The sequence below is a fragment of the Falco naumanni genome (assembly GCF_017639655.2).
Source record: "Falco naumanni isolate bFalNau1 chromosome 20 unlocalized genomic scaffold, bFalNau1.pat SUPER_20_unloc_1, whole genome shotgun sequence".
In the NCBI taxonomy this organism is placed as follows: Eukaryota; Metazoa; Chordata; class Aves; order Falconiformes; family Falconidae; genus Falco; species Falco naumanni.
This window is the reverse complement of record NW_024427345.1, coordinates 1292284-1316165: the sequence shown is the minus strand read 5'-3', so window position 1 is coordinate 1316165 and position 23882 is coordinate 1292284. Positions and strand designations below refer to the sequence as shown.

The 23882-nt window shown below is 55.6% G+C and overlaps 1 protein-coding gene across 9 annotated transcripts in view; it reads left to right on the top strand.

The window, feature by feature from the left end:
* The window catches only part of HDAC7 (histone deacetylase 7), a 91390-nt gene extending 67834 nt beyond the window's left edge, over window positions 1-23556 (top strand). For 7 of the 9 annotated variants that reach the window (XM_040581092.1, XM_040581091.1, XM_040581088.1 and 4 more), the window contains 24 exons: window positions 4196-4392; window positions 6046-6136; window positions 8164-8275; window positions 8733-8848; window positions 9017-9139; window positions 9642-9751; window positions 10178-10294; window positions 10517-10715; window positions 11613-11821; window positions 12129-12338; window positions 13165-13390; window positions 13859-13992; window positions 14633-14753; window positions 14994-15043; window positions 16158-16265; window positions 16494-16549; window positions 16768-16855; window positions 17178-17297; window positions 17753-17850; window positions 17943-18061; window positions 18263-18396; window positions 18506-18590; window positions 18833-18971; window positions 19622-23556. In XM_040581092.1, the coding sequence (XP_040437026.1) occupies window positions 4196-4392; window positions 6046-6136; window positions 8164-8275; window positions 8733-8848; window positions 9017-9139; window positions 9642-9751; window positions 10178-10294; window positions 10517-10715; window positions 11613-11821; window positions 12129-12338; window positions 13165-13390; window positions 13859-13992; window positions 14633-14753; window positions 14994-15043; window positions 16158-16265; window positions 16494-16549; window positions 16768-16855; window positions 17178-17297; window positions 17753-17850; window positions 17943-18061; window positions 18263-18396; window positions 18506-18590; window positions 18833-18971; window positions 19622-19667 (3008 nt within the window). In that variant the 3' untranslated portion in view covers window positions 19668-23556. Of the gene's footprint in view, window positions 1-4195; window positions 4393-4565; window positions 4616-6045; window positions 6137-8163; window positions 8276-8732; window positions 8849-9016; window positions 9140-9641; window positions 9752-10177; window positions 10295-10516; window positions 10716-11612; window positions 11822-12128; window positions 12339-13164; window positions 13391-13858; window positions 13993-14632; window positions 14754-14993; window positions 15044-16157; window positions 16266-16493; window positions 16550-16767; window positions 16856-17177; window positions 17298-17752; window positions 17851-17942; window positions 18062-18262; window positions 18397-18505; window positions 18591-18832; window positions 18972-19621 lie in introns of those variants that run through there. The other 2 variants (XM_040581097.1, XM_040581093.1) reach the window with 2 other exon arrangements.
* Window positions 23557-23882: the final 326 nt, after the last annotated feature.

Here is a 23882-nt window from a genome sequence, read left to right as displayed (position 1 = left end):
CAGGGTCATTTGCCCTGCAAGCGTTGCCCCGGTCCTACCACGCTGCTGCTGGTGACACGGTGGCTGCTGAGTCCCTGCCAGCCCCGGCACTCATGTGAAGAGGCACTTGCTACCAGCACCAGCCTTCCCATGTGAATGTTCTTGCGAACTAAAAATAATTCACAAAAATGTTGGCAGCTGGACATCCAGCTGGGAGAGAAGCCTGTCCCAGAAACTTTCCGCCTCTTCCCTGGGTGGGTGCTCCCAGCTCACTTGTCCCTCCCTCAACACTCAGCCCTGCTCCTGGTCATGGGGGTGAGGAGGATGATGGATTCAGCCTCCCGAGGCTGTATGGAGCCAGCAGAGCGTCCCAGTCTTGGGCTGTGCGTCCCTGTCTCAGCCTGTGTCCCAGCCTCTCTGTTGCCATGTGTTGTGGTGCTGGTAGCTCGTGAGGGTCTGTAAAGAACGAGCAGGACCCAGGCAGGAGCCATCAGGGGGCTGGGATTTTGGCCGCCTTTAGGTGAGGGGAAGGGGAGGAGCTGCTCGTCTGGCCGCCTGCCCCGTGAATCATGTGTGAGCATCGGAGGCTGCGGGGAGGGGAGTTGTTTACTGTAACTCTTGGCAGAGGTCCCAGCATGAAACCCCAAATGAATTCAAGCTGCAGCAGGAGGTCATGGCTGAAACAAACAGCTCCCAGGGTACGAAGGGCTTTGCAAAGGGGCCCAGAGCTGCTGGAGCAGGAGGAATGCAGGGCATCCCTGGGGAGCTATGATGCACAGGTGCCACATGCCAGAGGGGTCCCGGCATGGGGACAGTGCCTGAGGCTCCTGCCCAGGGCCTGGGCTGTGCTCCCAGTGCTGCTGGTCCTAGTCCACCCTTGCCACCCTGGCACTCTGCATGTAAAGCATTGTGTTTCTAAGCTCTGGAAGACTGCCCTGAATTTTGTGGATTTAGTCTGTGCTGGCCAGGAGCGAAGCTGTTATGTCTTTGCACAGACTGGGATGCCCGTGTCACCCCAGGGCACCCCAGGGAGACAGTATGTGCTCCCACAGTGCCTTTCTTTTCATCCCATCCTCCCTTTCTCCCATGTCCTGAAGATTTTGCTAAAATATCTTGACCTGAGCAGCCCTTGTGTACTGTGAGGTGCTCCCTGCACCATCGATGTGCAGAGCTGGAGGGGCATGGCAGGCAGGAGGGTCCACACAGCCTCCGTCAGCAGCTCTTCCCTGGCTCCAGTGCCTCTTGGCCGTGGGGATGCTTGACAGCCTTTTTCCTGGCTCCGGGCAAGCGGTGAGGAGTTGTTTTTCTGGCTGCTGGCCAATGGCCTGCCCGTCCTCCCTCTCCCCCAGCACACACGTTCCCTCCCACTTCTCCTCTTCCACTGCTTCGGAGTTTGTTTTTAAAAAGACTAAAACAAATGAGGTAGAGAGATTCCCAGAGACCCCACCAGTGCCTTCCTCCTTGGCTCTGTGCTACCATCTGGGTCTCCCCGTCTGTCCCTGGAGGGGCCCGTAATAGCCCCTCCTTCACCTGTGGTTGCCCCTGAGACCTTCTCACCCCTTTTTGCCCTGGGAAGGTGCTGGAGGGGCAGCATCAGGCTTGTGCTGAGCCTGAGGATGCTGCCAATGGGGAGGCGAGAACAAGACTGCTGCTGTTGGGCTTTGACTGATGGGAGCTCCCCGTGGGCATTTTTAGCATCACAAGTGGAGAAAGGCTGTGGCCACTCTTCTCCAGATGTCATCAACGGCGAGGGCAGAGGCCGTGGCTCGGTGGGCTGATCCCTTCCTCCTCATACCCCTACTTTCCCCTCTGAATGGTGATTCTTCAAGTAAGCAGCCCTCTTCGGTGCCTTAAAACTGAGCCGATATCTGCAGTCCCCTGGCAGCCCTGCTGCATTTCCTAGCTCCTGCCCCTTCGTGGTATGCAGCAGGACAGTTAACATTCAGCTGGAGGGGACCAGGGGATGGCTGAGCTTGAGCAAGTTCCCGCAGACAGACAGCGTTGCATGGCAGGGATTTGGCTCAGCTGGGAGCTGTCAGAAGTCCCCATTTGTTTCGCCTACCTGTAATGAGATTTGTTCATTAAAGTCTGTCCTTGTCTGGCTGCCAGCAGCCCGGCACGTTGGATAGCACTACATATACCATGCCACTGCCTCCCTCCAGCCTTCCTCCCACTGAGCGTCCCCGAGGGGTTTGACCAGTGCCCATCGCTCTGGTATCTTCTTCCTCCTCCCTGGGAGATGGGAACACACGTGAGCTGAGAAGCAGGAGGCGACAGCCTGGCTTATTGCTTGCATCCTTCCGAATCATTGATGTTTAGCAAGATCTGAGGCCCTTGGGGGGGTCGCTGAAGCTGGGAGGTACAGCCTCCCAGGGTGCCAGTGCTGGCACCATGCTGCAAGGAGATGGGACCGAGTGCAGCAGCCCCTTGGGTAGCGCTGGGATGAATTGTCAGCCCTGTGGAGAACATCAGCCTTTTCAGGCCCCCTGCCTGGCTTCTTGCAGGTGTTGAAGGGCACATGGTAGGCAAAACAAAAAGCTGAGAGAAGACTAGTGGTCTTCTTGCTTAGGATAATTTCACTTGGGCTCTTGTTTGCTCATAAAAATGCAGCTAAATGTGCTTATCTGCTTTTGCCATGCCTGATCCCCAAAGGGGGCTGTGGGGCTCATCCTGCCCATCTTGTGGCATCGCACCATGTTCAGCCCAGAGGCACTGGTGATAACAGGGCAAAGGAGCTCACCAGCTTTTAGGCTGTGGCTGTTAATCATCCTCAACTTCCATATTGGGCCAGTTATGGTGGGGCAGGCAGGGTGCAGCAATTAGAGCCAATTAGCCAGAGACAAATTAAATCCCAGGCAGTTATCAGCAAGATGGAGAGAGAAGGGAGTAAACCCTGTGATGGGGTTTCCTGGGGACATCAGGTTCTTCCCCACCAGGGGCTGATGTAAGGGATGTTTCTGTCCTGGAGAATTAAGCTGGTGCAGAGAAGCGTTTGCTCTTGACCAGAGGGAATTTTCCTTGCCTGGACCATGCATGAAAGGCAGAGCTGGCCCTGTTTCAGCAGGGCTATGCGCCCCATCCCCGTGGTCTGCAAGGATGTGTGCCTGCAGTTATTAATAGTCCCTGTGCCCTCCTTGGGCACACGCTTGTGCTCCTTTGCCTTGCAGGGAGGCATGGGCTGGGGTGAGAGCGTGCTGGGTTTCCCTCTGGTAGAGCTGTGTAAGTGCTGCATTGCAGGGCATGAGCCTGCGGAGATTTCTTCTGCAATATTGCAGTCATCAGCACAAGCCCCCAGATGCTGTTGAGGCTGAGGTTTGAACAGACAGGGCATGGTTCTTTGTCTATAAAATAACGTTTGCATTTGTGGTTTTTTTTTGAAATGTAAACTTTTTCGGAAAATACTAATTTGTTTCCTGCCCACCTGCTTATTTCCAGCATCCCCTGTAGTGCAGTGCCTGGGGTGAAGCTGCAGTGGTCACGGCTGCTTTGCACCCAGCTGTGTTTGGTTTGAGGGAGGTCATGGGCCCATCTGGGTTGTCCAGTGCATCCTTCAGTTACTGTCATGCTCATTTGTCCCCTTTCTGACTGCACTTGGCTGACTCACTGCCTGCTTGCTGTGTTGTTCGGAGCATCTCTCTGCAGAGGTGCAGGAGGACCAGTGCAGCTGTCGTTACCCACAGTGGCCCATCTGCAGGTTTGTCTTCTGTTTGTTGCAGCTGGAGGCAACCAGCTCTGCTCTGCACTGGCCTGTGGCCTGTGCAAGATAAATTAAGCAAAGCTTTAGGAGCTGGTCAGTGAAAATCCCCTGCTGCAGTGGGTGCTCTGATGCTCTGTGTAATTGGGACTATTTCAGGTGTTCCCACGAGGACAAGGGATTCACCATGCAGGGAGGCCATATGTCCAGGCATGGCAGGAGCATCTTAAATTCACAAAGCAATTCTCAACTGTGGTGTCAGGAAGAGCTGCCCGCAGCACTTTGGAGACTCTTCAAAGGTGTATAATTTACAGAATTTTCTGCCCAGATGACAGAGGAGGCTTTTGCAGGCAGTAGGTGGTGTATGGCAAGCCCTTCTCGATGGCAGGGCATGTTCCCCACAGTGCGCTTCTTCTGTATCAGGATATATCTGGGCCCCATCCTGATGCTTTCCCTACCTGCCTAACAGGGTGGTCTGAGCTGGACAGGGACTGAGCTGTACCCCTCTTTGTGTCTTGACAGCTGCTGTGAACCCCTGCACCTCCCCACGGGTGCCCCAGACCGCTCCCATGGACCTGCGGATTGGGCAGCGTGTGGTCAAGCCTGGCTCTGACACCACCTTGCTGGCCCTGAAGCACACGCAGCAGCTGCAGCACCAGCTCTTCCTCGCCAGTCTGCACCAGCAGCAAGTGGAGCAGCTCACCCACCAGCACGTGAGGGTATGGGCGCCCTAGGGTGCAAAGTGGAGGTACCTGCACCCACTTCCAGTAGTGGCTGGGTGAGGACTGGGCAGTTTGAAGAATTAATTTTGCCCCCAAGGCATGTGCCGTGCATGTCTGCCAGCAGTGCCCTGCATTGGGGCTGGCTTTGTCTGAGCTTCTGTCTCTGGCAGGGATCAAGAGGAAGAGGCTGGAAATCCCAACCCCAAAATAACCTTCCCAGGTGAATTCCTTCTTTCCCCTGAGCTGGAGGGTCTGTAGTGCTTTTTAGCCAGCCCGGAGACCTCTCTGGTGCAACGATGCCACTTAGGGAGTCAGGTTGGGGGAGGGGTCGTGGTGGTGCCTTACTTTAAGGCCAAATCTCCATCCTGCCAAGGCCAGTGGGAGGACTGGGGCCTCCTGGGATGTGCAAACCAGGGAAATGTTTTCAGCCACATACCATGTGTGCTGAGTGAGGAGCCAGAGCAACTGGACAGGATGCCTGGTGTCTGTGATCTGCCACTCTGCTTGGCCACCGCTGTTTCTCTGCCCTAAAGGCATGGCTTACTCACTTTACAAACTCATTTGCTTTTCTGGGAAGCCTGCACCGAAATTCTCTAGTGTCACCCAGAATAGCACCCCTGCCCTGCACAGCCGCTGCTGCCAGACTGTGCGTTGTCATAAAATTACTGCAAGGTTTAGCTTGGACAGTTCCTCTGGAGGCCCCTGCTGAGGGCAGGCCCAACTTCAGAGGTAGGGCAGGTTGCAGAGGACCACATCCAGGCAAGCTGTGACCATCTTTAAGAGCAGAGACCACCCTTGCCTGTCCCAGTGACAGGACTGCGCTGTGCCCATGGCAGGAATCAGTTCCATATATGCAGATGGGATTTCCCTTGCTGCGCGTCTGTCCCATTGCTGCTCATCTTTTTGCTGCACTCCTTGGAGGGCCCTGGTCCCATCTGCTCTGTAAAAACCCCTTTGGATGGTGAGAGATGCAGTTGTACCTCCTCTCCTCTGGACTAAACAAGCCCAGCCTCATCCTTTTCTCTCACATCCCATGTGCTCTGCCCCTGAGCGCCAGCCCTGCTCTCTGTGTGTGGCATGGGGCTCACTGGTTCCAGTAATCTTACCTGGAAGCCCTGGTGGACTCATACTGAGGTTTTCTCGGAGAGGCTGAGCATCAGCTTGGCCCACACAAGGAGAGTTAAGATGCTGCTGCTGCTGCCATGATTGTTGGGTGCTTAAGAGGCATTTGTGCTTTCTGACCTCTCTGTGAGGTGGGACCAACTCTGAAAAACACGAAGACCCAAACTTGTAAGACTAGTGTAATAACCCTTTTTTATTCAACTATGATTTTTATTTTTTGTTGTATTACAACATGCCCTAGCTACAGATGTGTCAAAACACCATGAAAGGCAGCAAGTTGAAACAGACTGGTTTGAGTTTTACAATGTCCCTGGGGAGAGCAACTCTGGAGATTCAGGTTTGCTATGATGACACAACTTGACACGTTCTTGTACCCATCACATTTCCAAAAAATGACACAACTGCTGTTTCGGACATGCTCGATCACCATGTCATTGTGCCTTGGGCTTGGGGAGAGGATAGGAGGGCTTTGGTCTACACTGGGTGAAGCTAGGGTCTCCTGGTGTTGATGTCCCTCTCCTCTCACAGGTGACCATGGAGTCCCCGCACCGTGAAGCTGAGCCTGGGCAACAGGAGCAGGAACTACGGCAGATCCTCAACAAGGACAAGAGCAAGCGAAGTAAGAGCCTCCATGTGTCTGCTGCCTGAGGAGCCATGTCCCTGAAGCCAGGGTACTCTGCTCACAGAGGGAGCGAGGTCAGAGTGGCTTTTGGAAGGGGTCTGAGCAGGTGATCCTGCCCTTAGCCAGACCAATCTCTGCTTACTCTTGGTCTAAAGGCATGTGATAGCATCCACAGCACTGAGTATCTCTGTCCCGTGCATCAAACCGAGCCGTGCTCTGTGTCCATGTGGGGCCATAAGAACAACTCCGTGTCCACAGGGAAGTCCGGACATTCTGAGCAGCAAACAGCGATGCCAGCAAGTTGCGCTTAGCAGCTGGCAAGAAACTTTTTTTGGCCCTGCCCTGGCTGGTGGTGTCCTTAGTGATGAATAGCTCTCCATGCTAACGTTGCATTGTGCCCTACGGCCGCTGCAGCGGTGCTATCCGAGCTGATGGTGCTTGTGACTGCGCTGAGCAGGGCATGAATTTGCCTGGAGAACTTAAAAGCCCCAGGCTGGAGCACCGGTGGCGGCGGGGAGAGGTTACTGAGCTGCCCCCACGCCGGCCAGGAGAGTTTGCAAACCCTGGCGGCTGTGATCTCCCGGCGCCATCTAGTGCCAGGCGCTGCGGGTAGCGCGCAAGGAGCCCACCGAGTTTTTAGACGAGCAGAGCTCCGCATCACAACCCGAAGATGCAGCTGCAGCATGCATCGGACACACTGCACCTGCCCCAGTGTCTGTGAGCCTACTGCCCGCCTGCCCGTCCAGTCTGAGCTCTGTCAGGAATGCTGTTATTTTCCCTTAGCTTCCAAGTGGCTGTGGAGCACAGGCTGCTCTGCCGCAGTTTGCAGGGTTGATGGGGGTAATTGCAATGCTGAATACACAGTGCCTGCCCTTCCCATGCCATTCCTGAGCAAACAGCTCCTGCGAATGCAGTCAGCTTGGCATGGCTTAGCAAGACAGCCTACACACAGCCCTTTTATGCAATGTGGGATTTAATCATACAAATTCATTAATTAACTTGTGCTCAGAGGTGCCGCATGTCAGAACAGAAGCGTGGAGCATCCCCGTTGTAACTACAGAGCGTTCCTGCTTAAACAGATGTTTGGGGATATGGCTTAGGTTGGGTAGGAGCATGGGAACAGGCCCTGTTTTGAGGTGGGAAATGACATGGGAGGCTCACAGCAGTCAGGGACTGGCCATTGTAGTACCCAGCAGCAGTCAGACCTCTGCGTGGGGGTGTTTCACCACTGTGGTGCAGCCAGGTGTTGGACGTGGGTCACTGGTGTTTGTTTGCCAGCAAGGTGTGGTGAGTCTCATGCTTTTCTGCATCAAGAGATTCAGGAGCCTCAAAGCTGGTCCCTGAACTTTTTGGAAGTGTTTTCTTTTTCTTGCTGTCTCTCACGCAAACTGTCCCCATTTGTGAGGGCAGAATACAGCTGCACAGGGGGTTGAGGTGCAGGACAGGCTGAGCTGTATGCCGTTAACTGGAAATTATCAGCATGTAACACGGGCTCAAAGAGCCCCAGGGCACAGTGTCTCTGGAGAGGCTTCAGAAGGATCCCATGCACCTGTGGGAGTTTTGTTGCTACTGTGTGAGCCATGTTGTGCTTTCATGCTCTCTTTATTCTGTGGATGTCAGCTTATACCTGCTCTCTCTGGCTTAGATGAAGCAGGAAGATCTGCCACTGAGAGCTGCCTCTGGCAGTGCTGTACCTCTCACCAGCCATGTTCCCAGTGCTTAGCAAGGTGCATGCAAAAAGATCAGGCTCCTGAGGTGATGTGGGAGAGCAGAGCATGGGATGCTTCCCTGACCATCTGGGAAACTCCTGTTGCCCCAGCTGGCCTTTCTCTCCCCAAGCCAGGCTTGACCTGAGAACCAAGCATCTCCACAGGGTTTTCTCAGTGTCTGTGTGCTTGTAGGGGTCTCCAGACATCCTGGCATTACTTGCGGAGCCATGGGGCCACACTCATGTCTGCAGGGAGCCCTTTAAGTGTTCTGTGTTGGCTCTCAACCCTGTGTGCTTATTGCTGGTCTTTCTGCAGGTGCTGTGGCCAGCACAGTGGTCAAGCAGAAGCTGGCTGAGGTCATTCTGAAGAAACAGCAAGCAGCTTTGGAGAGGACCAGCAACCCGACCCCTTCAGCCATGCCGTACAGGTAAAACAGGGCGTCCTCAGGACCTGGAAAAGGTGGATGTTTATCTTGGGCAAGATCTTGCTGATATCTTTTGTTTCCTGGTCTTTAGAGATACTGCTTAGCTAATACCTGTTGGGGTTAGGTAGCTTTGTTCTGTGTTAAGTGCTTGTAGGAGGTGGATGAAGCTCCCACACTGTTTTCCGTGACCTCATTGTACTTGGATGGCTTGTCCCACTCGTGACCCAAAATGTATTGTCAGGCTTCTTGTCTTTTGTCCCAAAACAAGGCAAAACCAGCAGCTTGATCCCTTGTATAGGTGCTTGTGGTAGTGGACAGGACAAGCTTTTCTGGCCACTGGCAGAAGACTAGCCCATGCCCAAGAAAGGCAATGGGCCACCCTTGCATGGGAGGGTGTAGTGTGAGTGGCACATGGCTGCCAAGTAGAAAAGGTCTCTAACAAGGTGGCTTCTCCCCATAGGTCTTTGGAGCCTCTGGATCCTGAAGGCCCTTCCCCTCCTGTGCTCAGCACCTTCCTGTCCCCTGTCCCTAGCACTTCTCTTGACCCCCCAGAGCATTTTCCTCTGCGGAAGACAGGTAAGGACTTGGGGATAATGCCATCTCCCCTTCCACTGTGATGCCCTTGCAGCCCACTTGCAGGGGACAGCTGGAGCTGAAAAGCAGGGTGGCCTGACCCCAGGAAGCCAGTCCAGCTTTTCCCCTGTCAGCAGTGGGGCTGGAACTAACTGCCTTATCTGCTCACAGCATCTGAGCCCAACCTGAAGGTGCGTTGCAAGCCCAGGAAGTGCCTTGACCGACGCAAGAACCCCCTGATGCGGAAGGAGAGTGCTCCCCCCTCACTGAAGAGGCGGCCACCTGAAGCGATTGGTGAGGGCTTTGCCTGGACAGTCGTATCTTGGGGTTTGGAGAGACCTTGGGGCCAGGCTGGAGCAGCTATGGTCTGCCCAGGATCCTGCACCCCATCTGCCTGGGGGGCCATGTCTCGAGGGCTTGGCATGTAATCAGTGCCTTCCTGAGGGCACAGCTCATGGGGAGAGCTCTCTGCCGTGACGGTGCAGGGACAGATGAGCCAGGAAAGGATGCTGCTGCAGCTGTACCCTGCTGCTTTTCTGGCCCAGGATGGACCTACAAGGCTGGAAGGGTTTAAAGCCCTGAGCAAATGCAGCTGGTCAGGCTTCCTCGCCGTGCTGTGGTACTTCCCACGCTAGCAGGGCAGCTCTGTCTCCACTGTGCCAAAGGGAGATTTGGCCCTGGGAGGCAGGTGGGCAGCTGTTAGAGGGAGAGAGGGCTATGAAGGGCTGAGGCGGGGGCTGTGCAGCCCTTCTCCAGGTGCTTGTGCCCATCGCCCCCATTTCTCTTCCCTGTGCAGACTCCTCCCCGAGCAGTAGCAGCACCCCAGTGTCTGGCTGCAGCTCTCCCAATGACAGTCTCCCCGCTGAGCATGGAGCCCTCCCTGCTGCCTCCAGCATGGCCCACGAGGTGAGTTCCGACAGCCTCACAGCCAGGGGTCTTGCAGTGTGGGGCTTCCTGACCCTAGGGTTGGGTGCCCTGATCTCCCACTCCCATCCTAGGCTCAGATGAAGGTAGCATGCTCCCCCAGAGACCCCAGCCCTGGAACCCTGCTGCCCAGGAACTGCCCTTAGCCCTGCTTTCCCTGCACAGTGGGATCCTCTGTCTGGCGCAGCACTGCTCCTGATGCACTGCCCTCCTTTGCAGTGTGCGTTTCTTGTCTCCTAGTGTATGTGCTGTCCCCATGGGTCCCCAGTGCCCCTTGCCCTGCTCCCAGGCATTCCCCCAGGCATCTGGGGCTCAGCTCCTCTTCTGCTGCCTGTGCCCAAGCTGCTTGTCCCATGCTGAGCTCTGCCGCTTCTGGAGCAGGAGACTAATGAATTGTCTTTGGTGCAGACACCCCTGGCCCAGCGCCTGATGATGCAGGAGAGCTCACTGGCCCAGTTTGCCCTGCAGAGTGCAACCTCCCTTCCGGCTATCACGCTGGGATTGCCGGCTACCACTAGCACCAGGGTAGGTAGCCAGGTTTTAGGTAGCCCCAGAACTGGGCAGAGGGTCCCCACAAGGCAGGGGAAGCCCTTTTCTTTGGGCCTGGGGTTCCTGGGCTCATGTCAGGTGTGTGCTGGCTCTGAGTATTTGCAGGCACTGCCTGTGGGCACAGGGAGGATGTGCTGTCCTCTCCTCGTGCTGTGTTCCAGCAGGTTGCTAACCCAGTCTTTCTTCTCTTCTCTGCAGGGAGAGTCAGATCTCCGCCCCCTCTCCAGCTTGGCACACCGGGTGCCTGTGCTGAACGGACCTGTCCTCACGGGCACACACTCACCCATGTTAATACCAGCTGGCTTGGAGCAGCATGAAGCTGCGAGCCCCTTATCCCCTCGGCTCCAGCCCGTCATCATCCTCGAGCCCTCGGTCACCCACACTCCACTGGTGGCAGGTAAGCATTGAGCTTGGTGACAGGCACTGAGGCTGTGTCACTGCTGTCCAGGGCTCAGTGAGGAGCTGTGCTTGGGGTGGGCAGGTTTTTTGCGTGCCAGGAAAGCTCAGTGGCCTTGGTTTTTCCATTACTCTCCCATGAGCCGTGGCAGAGAGAATGAAAGAAGTTGACCCTGATTCTGGCTAGCCAGCAAGCATGTCCTTGCCATGGATGAAACGAGAGTTCAGCACGCACCATGGCCTTGACAATGCAGAGAGCACCATCAGTTTTGGCTCTTCATTCCAGCTGCCCCTCACCCTGCCTGAGCTGGGCTGCTGTGGAGCTGTTCACCCTTCCCGCAGCCCAGAAGTCCCCCTCCAAGGGGTCTTTCCTGCCTCTTCTTAGATTCTTGTGCCAGCAGATTTCACTACAGACCCTGCGTTGAGCAGGGCAGCTCAGACCTTTTGGCTGTGCCTCTTTTCCCCTAAGCCCCTCTGGGTAATCTGCTCTGACCAGCAGAAAGAGAACTGGCTCCTATGTGCAGGTTCCTGACTCCATCTCTCCCTGCCCCCATGACACCTGCAGTGAAGGAAGCTTCTCCCATTGAAGGTGAAGCTGGGGGTGGACTGAGATGATTGAGGTCAGACAGATCTTGTCCCCAGACCACTGTGGGCTGTGTGAGGCCAAAGTGATAGGGACAGAAGGAGGCGAACCATAAAGGCACAACCCATACATCCTAGCCTACCAGTACTGGGCTCCAGGGCTGGGTCACTGTCATTTTTAGGGCTGTCTGGAGATAGTGCGCATGGGTCTAGACAGCACTGATGCTTGTCTTGGTGTGGACTGACAGCTGCACAGGGTATCATGTCTGCCCAGTGGAGAACGCCATCCCTCACCTCTCCTTCCTCTCCCCTCCAGTGCCAGGTCTGGGAACAGTTCCCTTCTCCTTCACCCCCTCGCTCATCTCTGCAGAGCGTCTGTCGCTCCCAGGCCACCATAAACCGCTGGGCAGGACCCGCTCAGAGCCCCTGCCCCAGAACCCCAAGGCCATCCAGCAGCAACTGGTGTACCAGCAGCATCACACCCAGTTCCTGGAGAGACTCAAGCAGCAGACACATCTGGGCAAGGTAAGTCGTGGAGGCCCAGCCTGGGCATGTAGGAGGCGATGGGAGACAGATGCTAGAAGGGTGCGTGGTGGCATCCCTGCTTGCCAGGCAGTGGGTGCCAGATGTCCAGGGCCAAGCCCTAGCCAGGCATGCAAGATGCTGCCTTGCCCAGGCCTATAGCAGCAAGCTGAGGGTACATGCTTGGCTTCCTTGGCTCCCTCATTCATCATGCTCCTGCCCTGAGATGCCCTGCCACCCCTCATAATCTTCTTGGCCTGGCCTGGCCCTGATACCTGTCTGTGCTCATTTGTGACCGCTCCAACTGCAGCGCATGACTAAATCCAGTGAGAAGCCCCGTCTACGGCAGATACCCTCTTCTGAGGACATGGAGGCGGAGGGGACACTCCCAGAGGCTGGGGCTGAGAGTAGTGACCCGGCAAGGGCACACGTGGAGCCCACACGACCAGGGAGCATCATAAAGGAGCCCGAGAGGATGCCAAAGATGATGCAACCTCAAGAGGAGCTTGTCCTACAGCAGGTATGCAAGGGCTGCCAGGGATGAGAGAGCCCTGGGGGGGCATGGAGGCTGCCAACCTGAAGCAGCTGGGCACAAGGAGCCCACGGGGAAAAAAGGATAGTGCCTTCCTTGGCTGTCCTGGGCTGTGTGGAGCCCTTAGGGTGGTTTGAAGCTTTCATAACAGGTTCAGGCAGGAGTGGACTGTAAGAGGTGGAGTTCTAGCCTTGTCCATCTCTCCAGTTGTGGCTTAATTGCTTTGAGCATTAGTCCTGAACAGGCAGCATGCAGAGATCACTGCCCTGCAATTTGGAGCAGTTCTTCTCTCCATCCCTTGGTGTCTCCCATTTAAGGCTTTACACAAACCCAGCAAAGCTGGTAGTATCCTGAGCCTTGGATGATTCAGATAAGACCGTGAAAGCCACCCCCACAAAGGGGTGCTGTATGGCTAAGGACACAGGCACCACATCTGTGCCTTCCTTGAGCCTGGGGCGGTTTGCTAGGACAGAGACAAGAGCTCCAGCCACCCCTGGCATCAGCAAGACTGGGCATGATCTCCAGATTGCTGGACATCATCCCCAGACTGGTATGCATTTTCCAGACTGCTGCGCCTTGTAGCAGGGCTGCCCAGCACTGCAGGACTGAGCCAGCAGAGAGCAGCAGATGCTGCATGACTTGTCCCAGCTCCTGCAAACTGGCTCCAAGCCCCACAGCATGGAGGGGGCTGTCGTATCCAGACCCTGGGAGGGTGCGCAGTGCAGGGCTCCCTTCCCTGTGCCGAGTGATTCTACTCTCACTGCCTTGGCACTTTGCTCTGGACACTGTGCTCACCACTGCCTCTCTCCATCAGGCCTATCTCTGGGATTCCTACCAGCGCGTGCAGCAGCAGCTCCTCAAGCGGCAGCCCTTGGCCGAGTCTCCCATTGTCCCCACGATCCATGCAGCGCACAGGCCCCTCTCCAGGGCCCAGTCATCTCCTGCCACCGCAACTGTCTCCCTTCCTGCCCAGGACACAGCCTCCAAGACACTCTCCCTGCCTGTGCAGGAGCAGCCAGCCAAGCCACATTTCATAACAGGTATGGCCCGGCCCCTGTGCAGGGCTGTCACAGCTGGAGCTGCAGGGGCTGAGGATAAGAGCTGCAAGAGAGCTGGGGATGCCCAGGGGCAGCTTAGCATCAGTCCTAGTCACTCCCAGACTTATAGATCCTTGGGAGTGCTCTGGCTGGCTGCAGAAAGACCATGAGGGTCACCTTCTAAGGTGGCTTTTCCAAGCAGGACTTGCCTCCCTGGCCCCTTGACTGCTGTCCTGGTCCAGCGATGCTGGCAAGGTTCAGCTCTCTTACATATCCAAGGCAGGATTTGCTTCAAACGTGTTGGGACACAGGCTCCCATGATTTGAGGGAAGTGTTTCAGTGAAACCAAATAGTTACAAGTGTTTAGGGTCTCAGCCAGCCCCTGAAAAGGAGCTGAATTAGGGTCAGCACCATCGAGGCCTGGGTGTCCAGTTCAGTCTCAGGAGTAGCAGCTCTCCTTGTGTGTTGCAGGGCTGGTTTATGACTCGGTGATGCTCAAACACCAGTGCTCCTGTGGTGACAACAGCAACCACCCAGAGCATGCAGGCAGGATCCAGAGCATCTGGTCCCGTCTGCAGGAGAGAGGCCTGCGCAGCCAGTGTGAGGTGAGTGCATGTGGCAGGGTCTGAGCAGCATGCCTGTCCGGAAAGGGGATGCTGGTACAGCAGATCTCACGCCAGTGGTGTGATAGGTTATCCTGCTCCCATCTCCATCCCTTTTGCTCCAAGATCATCTCAGCCTGTTTACCACCATTATCCAGAGGGCTTGGTCTTGTCCGTTGCTGGCAGTGCCAAGTTGGAGCATGCTGGCCTGACCATCTCCAGCTTCAGATGGCAGCAGCAGTCTGCTCTGCTGGAAGATGGGCATAGGGAGAAGTGTGATCCCTACGGGAACAGGGTGTTCTGCCAACTCTGGGAACATCGGTGTCAGTTCCAATCTGTTAGAAACCTTGTCCAGGTCTAGCTGGGCTGACTGGTCTGCACAGGGCCCTGCAGTTGTAGGAAGGTGGTGCTGGCATTTCCTGCCTGATCCCTGCAAATGAGGGGGTGCTGAAGTTCAAATCCAATGCAAGAAGCAGCGTGCTGAACCTTGCAGCTGCCTCCTCCCCAGCTGCAGTGACACAAAATGTGGCTGTACTTGGTCAGCAGGATGTGCCACTTCCACCCTCAGAGGCTGGCGTGCTTGGGTGGGAGAGCCTGTATCTCCCACCTGGAGCTGCTTGCTCACAGCCCCTGTCTGCCACAGTGTCTGCGGGGACGCAAAGCCACCCTGGAAGAGCTGCAGTGTGTCCATACCGAGCGCCATGTCTTCCTCTATGGCACTAACCCCCTCAACCGCCTGAAACTGGACAACGGGAAGCTGGCAGGTAAGTTCACATCCACACGGCTCCCTCGGGCAGCAGTGCCCTCACCTGCCTGTCCCTGGCCATACACCCACTCCGGGTCTCGGAGCACTCTCAGCTGCGGGAACCACACCAAGCAGCTGCCCTGCAGACTCTTTTGGCCAAGCAGCCGGGCCAAACCTCCCTGCCGGTGCCAAGTGCCCTGTCCCCCACCATTCTCCAGTTTCTCAGCTCTGAAGTCCTTGCTGTCCCCTCTCTTTGCAGGGATCCTGTCGCAGCGGATGTTTGTCATGCTGCCCTGCGGAGGGGTGGGGGTAAGTGCTTGACCTCTGCTCTGGCTGGTTTTGGATGGGGCTGTTCCTTTCATCTGTCCCCAGCAAGGGCCCCCTCATGGGCTTGAGTGGAGAGGGAGCTCCTGCAGCCTTTGGGCTGCCGAGGCTGGGCAGCCTCAGGCGGGAGCACTCCCATATGTGGGCAGGATATCATTGTATCCCTCCTGTCCCTGGGATGGTCCTACGCATCCCACCCTTGAAAGGGGATCCTTACGCCTGGTTACTCTAGGGGACCCAGCACCAAAAAGCCCCTCACAGCCATTTCTAAGAGCCCAGGGCGTTAGAAGGGAGCAGACTGGCAGGATGGCTAGGGGAAGCCGCAAACCACTGTCACCATTGAGGGAGAGAAGTGGTGTCATGGGCACAGCAGCTCACCACTTCTCTCCAGACACTTCTGTGGCCTCTCCTTTCACAGCTTGCCATCCTGGTTTCTCTCCATTCATTGCGTTCTCCTCTCTTCCTCTTCCCCACCGTCTCTGTCCTCTCTTTCTTTCAGGGTGGGTCTCACTCCATGTCTTCCTGCTGCTTCTTCTGGTTCTTCTCTCCTTGCCCCCACTGCTGGGCACCAGCTCTTCTCAGCCCCGTTTGCATCTACTTTCCCCGCTCTGCCTCCCCTTCCCTGCTCTCCTCCCACGCGCGGGGGCAGCTGGAGCTGCCCTTCTCCGTGGGCAGAGGGGAGCCTTTGAGTTGCACACATGGCGTTGATCAGAAGAGACTTGAGTTTTCCGGCTCTGGCTCAGCCTTTGACGTGACCCTGATCAAACCAAGATGTTTGGTTAAACAATAAAATAAGATAAAGAAGGTAATGAGCATTTTCTCAGTCAGTCCTTCCAGCTCCAGGGTGCAGGGTGAGATGCTCTGTGCAGAACTGGGCTGGGGGCTGGGGCTGAGAGCAGACGGCGGAGCTGCCATCCTGGTGGGAGGCTTGCCCCATTGCGTGCAAGGTGGTCTGGCTCCACGGTGCCTGGCCCTTCAGCCTGCACAGGACTTCAGCCCCTAGTCTCAAGTAGGGCAGCTGGCGGAGAGCGTGGGTCCCATGACTGGGATCCCTTCCACTGGTGCCTTGTCCCTACCTGATCAATCCCGTTGCTTCCAGGTGGACAGTGATACCATCTGGAACGAGCTGCATTCCTCCAACGCTGCCCGTTGGGCTGCAGGCAGTGTCACTGAGCTGGCCTTCAGGGTGGCCACCAGGGAGCTGAAGGTAGGCTGGCTTCATGTAGAGGTCCCAGGGCTGTGCGTCGCCCCGTGGCCAGGCAAGAGAAGGGCTGTGGGGTCTCACCAGCCAGTACTGGGTACTCCCAGCCCTGTGCTGCTGCAGGTTCCGTCCCCAGCTGTCCCCATGCAGCAGGACCAGCCAGCCGGGGTGTAAAGAGGGTGCGTGATGCTGTGGGAAGCAGCTCTGATGGCCTCACCTTTCTTTTGTCCCCAGAATGGCTTTGCTGTGGTGCGGCCACCCGGACATCACGCGGATCCTTCCACTGCCATGTAAGAGACGTCCCTTCCCAAGCTGCAGGGCTTGGGGCTGGCATGTGGGAAGCCACAAAAAACAGCTCCTTGGCTGAAAATCACTCCAGAATAAACACCAGGACCCATCTGTATCCAGGCCAGGGGGAGAGGGGAGGGTGAGCCTACCCTTTAGGGAGCATGTGGGCCAGGAGGGAAGGGTCCCAGAGCATTAACCATCTGTGACTCCCTCTTTGCAGGGGATTCTGTTTCTTTAACTCGGTGGCCATCGCTGCAAGGCAGCTGCAGCAGAAAGGGAAACTCAGCAAGATCCTCATTGTGGACTGGGTAAGTCACCTCTGTTCCCCAGCATGTCCCTACTCCTCTCCAGGACATCCCCAGGAGCAGGTGTCTGCACCTCCTTGCAGCTCTGGTTTGGAGCTGGACCGGAGAGCAGTGAAACCTCCTCCTTTGGGGACCGGCTGCCCGGAAGGAGTGTGGCTGGGAACCTTCCTGCATGTCAGGATGGGGGAGCAGGAGCAGATCCTGGGGATGGAGGACCCAGCCCTGGAGCAGGGTAGAGATCCAGTTGCTTTTAGCTCCATTAGGCTATTGGGCCACCCTCAAGGCTGGAAAAAAGAGCACTCTCGCAATATCTCTCTCCCTCTAGGATGTTCACCACGGCAATGGGACTCAGCAAATCTTCTACAGGGACCCTGATGTTCTCTACATCTCTTTGCATCGTCATGATGATGGCAACTTCTTCCCCGGTAGCGGGGCTGCTGATGAGGTAAAAAGCACCAATGTGCTGTGAGGTCTGTGCAGCTCTGCTCGAGGAAGCAGCGCTGGTGACAAAGGGCACAGCCAGGACAACAGGGCACTGACAAGTTTGAGCAGGGGATAGTTTTGTGTCAGTGCCTTGTGGGCTCATTTCTTATCGATGCCTGATCCTGCCTGGTTCACCCAGCTGGCTGCAAAGGTGGGGCTTCATCCCAGCCTGCAGCCAGCGGCAGAGGGACAGTGACTGATGGTTGCAAGGATCTGGGAAGTGTCAGAAAAATGCCACAGCTTCTGCTGCTCTTCAACAAGCTTTGCAAACCCAGCCGGCTCCTGTGGCACGGGGTAGAGGGTCCAGGACACCCTGCCTCCCCAGAGCCTGGAAGTGATGGAGCCCACTCAGGGCACTGCCCTGGCACCCCTGTAGGCCATATCCAGGCCTTCATTGCTGTCCTTGCTCCCTCACAGGTTGGTGCTGGCCCCGGTGAGGGATTTAATGTCAACGTAGCCTGGACTGGAGGGCTTGACCCGCCGATGGGTGACCCTGAGTATCTGGCTGCTTTCAGGTACTGTTCCTGTGTTTCTGCTTATCTCCTCTTTCCCCCATGTTAGGCTGAGCCAGCACTTAACACCTCGTGTTTGTTTTTTACCCACACAGGACAGTAGTGATGCCAATCGCACACGAATTCTCCCCTGATGTGGTGCTGGTGTCAGCTGGCTTCGATGCAGCGGATGGCCATCCGCCACCCCTGGGCGGCTATAAAGTCTCTGCTAAATGTAAGGAGGTAGAAGCAGTGCTGCTGGCTCAGGGCAGGTTGTTCCCACTGTTTACCCAGGCTGGGGCCACTGCATAGGGGTGGCAGCTCTCCAGGGAGTCAGAGGAGATCTTTGGGGTTGTACCTGCCCAGCATTGAGGGCCTGGGCCCCAGCGTTTAGAGCAGGGAGACTGACTCCCCGCTCTTCGGGCTTCTCCTCCAGGCTTCGGCTACATGACAAAGCAGCTGATGAGCCTGGCTGGTGGAGCCATTGTCCTTGCACTAGAAGGTGGCCATGACCTTACGGCCATCTGTGATGCATCCGAGGCCTGTGTGTCAGCCTTGCTGGGCAACGAGGTGAGAGCTGGGGGTCAGCGGGTGGTGGCAGTGGGGCTGTACTGGTCCTGCAAGCCGAGCCCTGGGCACAGCTCCCTCTTGTTGACCCCCTTGTGTCTTCATTCCACAGCTGGACCCTCTCCCAGAAGAAAGCATGAGGCAGAAACCAAACCCCAACGCAGTGCGCTCCTTGGAAACAGTGATCCAGGTCCAGAGTGAGTGTCCCAGGGCTGGGGGCTCAGTTAGTTAACGTGGAAGTTAGGAGTTAACATTTTCTCCCCTTTCCAGTAAACCCTATGACCTCCAAGGGGACAGCTGGCATAAAAGACTCTAGTGGATTCTTCCGTCATCATCCTTCTTATGGGAGGGTGATACCTCGTGTGCATTCACTGCAAGGGAAGCCCAGAGATCTGGGGCACCCCATCCTGGCACCTCCTGATTTTTGCTTTTCCTGCAGGTAAATACTGGGTGGCTGTGCAGCGCTTTGCCTCCAAGCTGGGCTGCTCCTTCCTGGAGGCGCAGCACCACGAGGCAGAAGAGGTGGAGACAGTCACAGCCTTGGCCTCCCTCTCGGTGGCTGTGATGGTGGAGAAGAGGTAATGCTCTTAGTTAATCCTGGGGGATGTGGGTGCCTGGATGATGTAGGTGCCGCTCACTCCCTGTGTGCCTGGGTCCAAGCCCTGCTGTCAAGGGGGTGGCAGCAGAGAAAAGCCATGTCCTGCAGCCAGATGAGATTCTGGGAGGTCAGGACCGTGTTGGCTTAAAGCAGGTTTTGGTCTGGGGGAGTTAGAAATTATAACTGTCCTCCCCACTGAGATCTCTGATCCTGCAGCCCTCACGTCCTGGCAGATTTGGCCCCAGTGTTCAGCATTGTTGGGTGGTGGGTTGAGGTTCTGCATCCACATGGTCAGGACCTGGATTGGCTTCTGGGAGATGCAGTGCTGGGGTCTTCCCAAACAAAATGAAAATGAGACCAAATCCTCTTCCCTTCCTTGGAGGCTGGAGGTGTGGAGGTGGGTCACCTCCTTTCAGCAGCATCCCCAACCTGCCCACCACCTTTTCTCATCCTCACCAGGACTCAGCCAGAGTCTACATGGGTCTCAGTGGGGCGGGAAGCACTGGCAAGTTGGGAGGCTTGTTGGATAGCCCCAGAAGCTGGACTTGCCAGAAGGCTCCGTGATGCTGAGCGGTATATGCTGTGTGACACAGGTCTCCTCATTTCATGTGTCACATTTCTCCATTTCAGGCCACAAGACGAGCTGATGGAGGAAGAGGAGCCCATGAACCAGTGATGAGCAGTGATATTCTCTGCTCCTCTACTTCCAGGATGTGGCTGGACTCTCCTGAGCCCAGTGGTCGCTCTTCACTCCTGGCTTCCCATTTGCCACGTGATCCTCACTCCTCAAGTCATGGTCCTGAAACAGCCTGGACCTTTGGCTGCCACCTCTGCAGGTGTCCCAGAAAGGATGCTCCTGCAGCTACCTGGAGGATGTCCTCCTCCTCGGGACTGATGGAAAAAAGACTAACTCCCTCTGCATGGCATGGCCTTGCAAACCTAGACCGTGCCTGCAGTCAGTTCCCAACATTCAGGACGTGAAACCCCTCCAGGGGTGTGCATGAGAGGCCTCCAGCCCTCTGGCTGCAGTGGCAGCCAGATACAGACCTGCCCTTCTCCTGGGATCTTCCTCACCCTTGGGGAGGGGGGTGGGTGTTGGGACGGATGTTGTGGCTGTGCTTCAGGTGGTTAGAACCACCTCCGGGACTGCACCCAGAGCTCCTTTCTGGCCCGGCAGCAATGCCTTTGAGAAAGCAGCCCTGTGTTTTGCTCGGGAGGGACAGGCTCCCTGTGTCTTCTCACAAAGGCTTCCTGGCTCCCCTTCCTCTGGTGGGGCATGAGGCAGGAGCGAGTGTGACAGTGACGTGGGGTATGAGCAAGTTCTGCACGAGAAGGGTTTGGACAGCTGTAGATGATGCGCCGATGCCCTGCAGCTGGGGAAGAGCAAGGGCTGGAGTGTCTGCAGTGCCCAGGATTGCACCTGTGGGTCATCCTAACCACTAACTAGACCGTGAACCCTCTGGTGCTGGGGCTCTGATTTGCACTATATACAATTGACGTGTGCTAATGTGAACCGTACGTATTCTTATTTCCATGGGAATTTCGAGAACAAACAGCTCTTCATGTGGACATTACCAAGGTGCCTTGAGCCCTTTCAGCAACGCGCTGACCTGAGGATCTGTATCAATGTAGACCCCTGTAATCCCTGAAGCAGGGGCAGCCCAAGCTGTCTTCCAGTCACCACCCTGAGCCCACCCTGCAGTTACACCCCCAGCACCCCAATGGGCTCCTCCAGCTGAGATCCTGTGGGGTTGGGGTGACAGGGGCAGGGGCAGGCCCCCCAAAAGGAAGTGTCCACCTAGATTTGCCTTCTTCCCATCTCATACTGCAACAGGGCATCATGTGCCTCCTCACTCTGAGAGGTAGGTAGGTCCCCTCTCGGGCATCGTGGTGCTGGGCTGCAGCGGAGTCTGGGGACAGCTGGGCTGAGGTGGTGGGGGTGGATGGGACATTGATACCTGTCTGAGCTCAGGAGGCAGCTAGATCCATCTGCAGACACAGGGAGGAGATTTTGTAAAGAAAAAAACCCCAAACAAACCAAAAAATAACAAAAAGAAAGGGGGCTGGGGGGAATATATTGGAAGAATAAAACATTTCTGTGTCTCAGACTGCCCAGAGCTGGGGTCCAGCAGCACTGGCCAGTGACACAGAGACTGAGGAAGGTGTGAATTCCATCACAGCTGGGTGACAAGCAGAGATGCCACTGCCCATGCACCCTGACAGCTGCCTCCTTGCTGCCGGCGCTCGGGTACCTGCGCTCGCCCTGCAAGGTGGTCCTGCGATGGGCAACTTCTGGCTGGGCGGGAGGGAGGGCATCACATTGCAGTAGGACAGCTTGGGCAGGAAGGGGTTAAAAAGCACCTTCCCCCCACCCCACCCCCACCCCTCTGTCCTCTCCAGAGCCTAGTGTTTGTAGATCCTGGCCCTCCATTCTGTGGATTCTCCTGCCAAGGTTGGGTGGTGGGCAGGACCTGCTGCTTCTCCAGCCTTTGGGCACTTGAGCGTTACTGGTGTCCCCCCCAGTGCCAGCCACTGTGGCCTCTTCCCTCTGCTCCTTCCCATCGGCCGAACTGGGCACCCCGCTGCGGCTCCTCCAGTGCCACCATCTCTCCACCGGTCAGCCTCAGTGCCACTTCCCTGCTCAGTCCCAGTGTCACCCTCATTTCTCACAGTGGATCCCGGCTGGACTCATGCCATGCAGGAGCAGTCCTGATGTGGCGTGGCCCACAGCTGCTCCTCACCGCCAAGAAAGCCCAAAGGTCAACATTGAATGAGGATTTATGCTCCAGTTTCCTCCAGGAGAAAACCATGGGTGGAACTGGGGGAGCTCAGCTGTGGAAGCTGTTGCAGAGGGACATGCCCCAAGCAAACAGCCTCTTTCCTCACTTCTTCTTTAGTACTTAACATTTTCAGATTTCCCCTGGGTCTATCAGGGCAAGAACCCAAAGCAAGAAAAGTGGTGATTAATTAAGCTCATGAATTCAAGGGCTGGCCCTTCCCAGCCTCCAGCCTGACAGATCTGGCTAGGAGCACCCAGCAGGACCTTCGTGAGTGTCACCTGGCCAGGGCTGGGTTGGATGGCCAAGAAGTCATTCATTTTTTGCACCCAACATGGTAGGTCACCCCAAACCAGATCCAAAACTGAGTAGCCCCTCTGCCTTCGCTCCCCTGTTGTGTCACCACAGCAGCAGCTGATGTGTCAAACAGCTCACGGAAAGTGCCGGCCCCGTCTGCCAACTGGGGACTTGTGGTTTCAACCCCAAAGATGGGGCCGAACAACATGGCAGTAAGGTGGCGTGTTTGTGCGAGCACATTTTTTTCTAGCAGAGTCATGTGCTTCCTTGCAAGGGTCCACTCTCCCCATGGGGTAGCACCTCCTCATCCCCAGGTCCCCCCCTAAATGCCCCTTTCAGTGGTGTCCACTGAGCATGGAGGCTGGAGGAGGTGGTGGGGTTCCATGGGTAGAGTTCCATGGTGATGCTGGAGACCAGGTATGGGTGGGTGCATCACTGCCTGGGTGCTCCCACTACTTCTTGGTTAGGGTGGATGAACTCACTGAGTTCCCATCTGCCTGATTTTAACAGCTGAACATCAGGCAGAGGAGTCCTACCATGAAGCTGATGGTGGACATCCCCAGTTCCAGGGAGGAGCCATCCCTGTTGCCGTGCCCGTGCATCCCAGACGAGCCTGCCCCACCCCATTGTGAATGGAGAATGGGACCTCCAAACCAGGCACCAGCTCCCACAGAAGTCACTCGTACTGTCCAGCCAGTGGGAAGGTTTGTTGCTGTGGCAAAAAATGCCGGATGATGTCCTGGCCACCCATGCCAAGGATGCTGTGGGATGTCCAACATTGTGCTGGAGGAACTATCCCTCAGGGATGAGGTTTATTTGGGCTTTTCCCCCAAGACACATGAAGATGCTAAGGGCCAGAACATCTCCGGATCTATCCCTCCTTGTCCCAAACACCTTTTCCCCCGGCAACTTTCTGTGTCCTTGATAACAACAACTATGGTTGTGGCTGTGAACATTGAAAAAAAACCCAAGACCTTGGTTCAAATTGTTGTTCCTTCCTTAGGGCTGATGTTTCCCTCATTTTAAAATAAGTCAATATACACATTTATTTAAAAAGAAAAAAGACTCAACAAAATGTTACTTAAAAAATAAATTTTAAAAAGATATTTACCCTTTTTTTTTTTTTTTTTTAATTAGGCTTGGAAGCCTGACTCTCCACTTTGCAAAGAGGTATTACCCCTTTATTTTTAAAGGACATTTTAATTTTTGAAAGAAAATTTATCTTTCTAAAGGTGGTTTCATTTTTCATGTGTAAAATACTTTGTCTGATGCAGTTAACAAAGCCATCCACAACCCTATTTTTAATGGAATTTATATTTTTTTAAGCACATTCAGATTTTTTTAAAGGCTGTGGTCAGCTCCCCAGCACAGGGAATCCACTCACATTGTACATAAAAAATTGAGAAATATATAGAAAAAGATAGTCTGAACCTTGCTGTCGCTTCTCCTTGGATTCTCTGGTGTGTAATAAAGCATGATCACTAATTGAAACTCTGCTGTTGAGTCATTTGTAACACTTCTCTCCCGCATGGATTATTTCAGTTTGCATGCCTGTTACAACCTCATTTAAAGGGACTTCCCCCTCCCCCGCCCCCCTTTCTCTGCTATAACAAGCAAAAATACCTGATTCTGCTTTGCCCAACTTAACAATGACCAGGCACCAGTGCTGATGGAGGGTGCAGGGGTGGGTGTGCAGCTGTGCCACCTCATGCTTAATGACAGCACCATTTCCTTCGGAAACAAAAGGATTGAACGCTGGAAAATTCCCCCGGACTTTATTGGGATCGTGCAGAAACCCCAACACCCCTCCGTTGTCC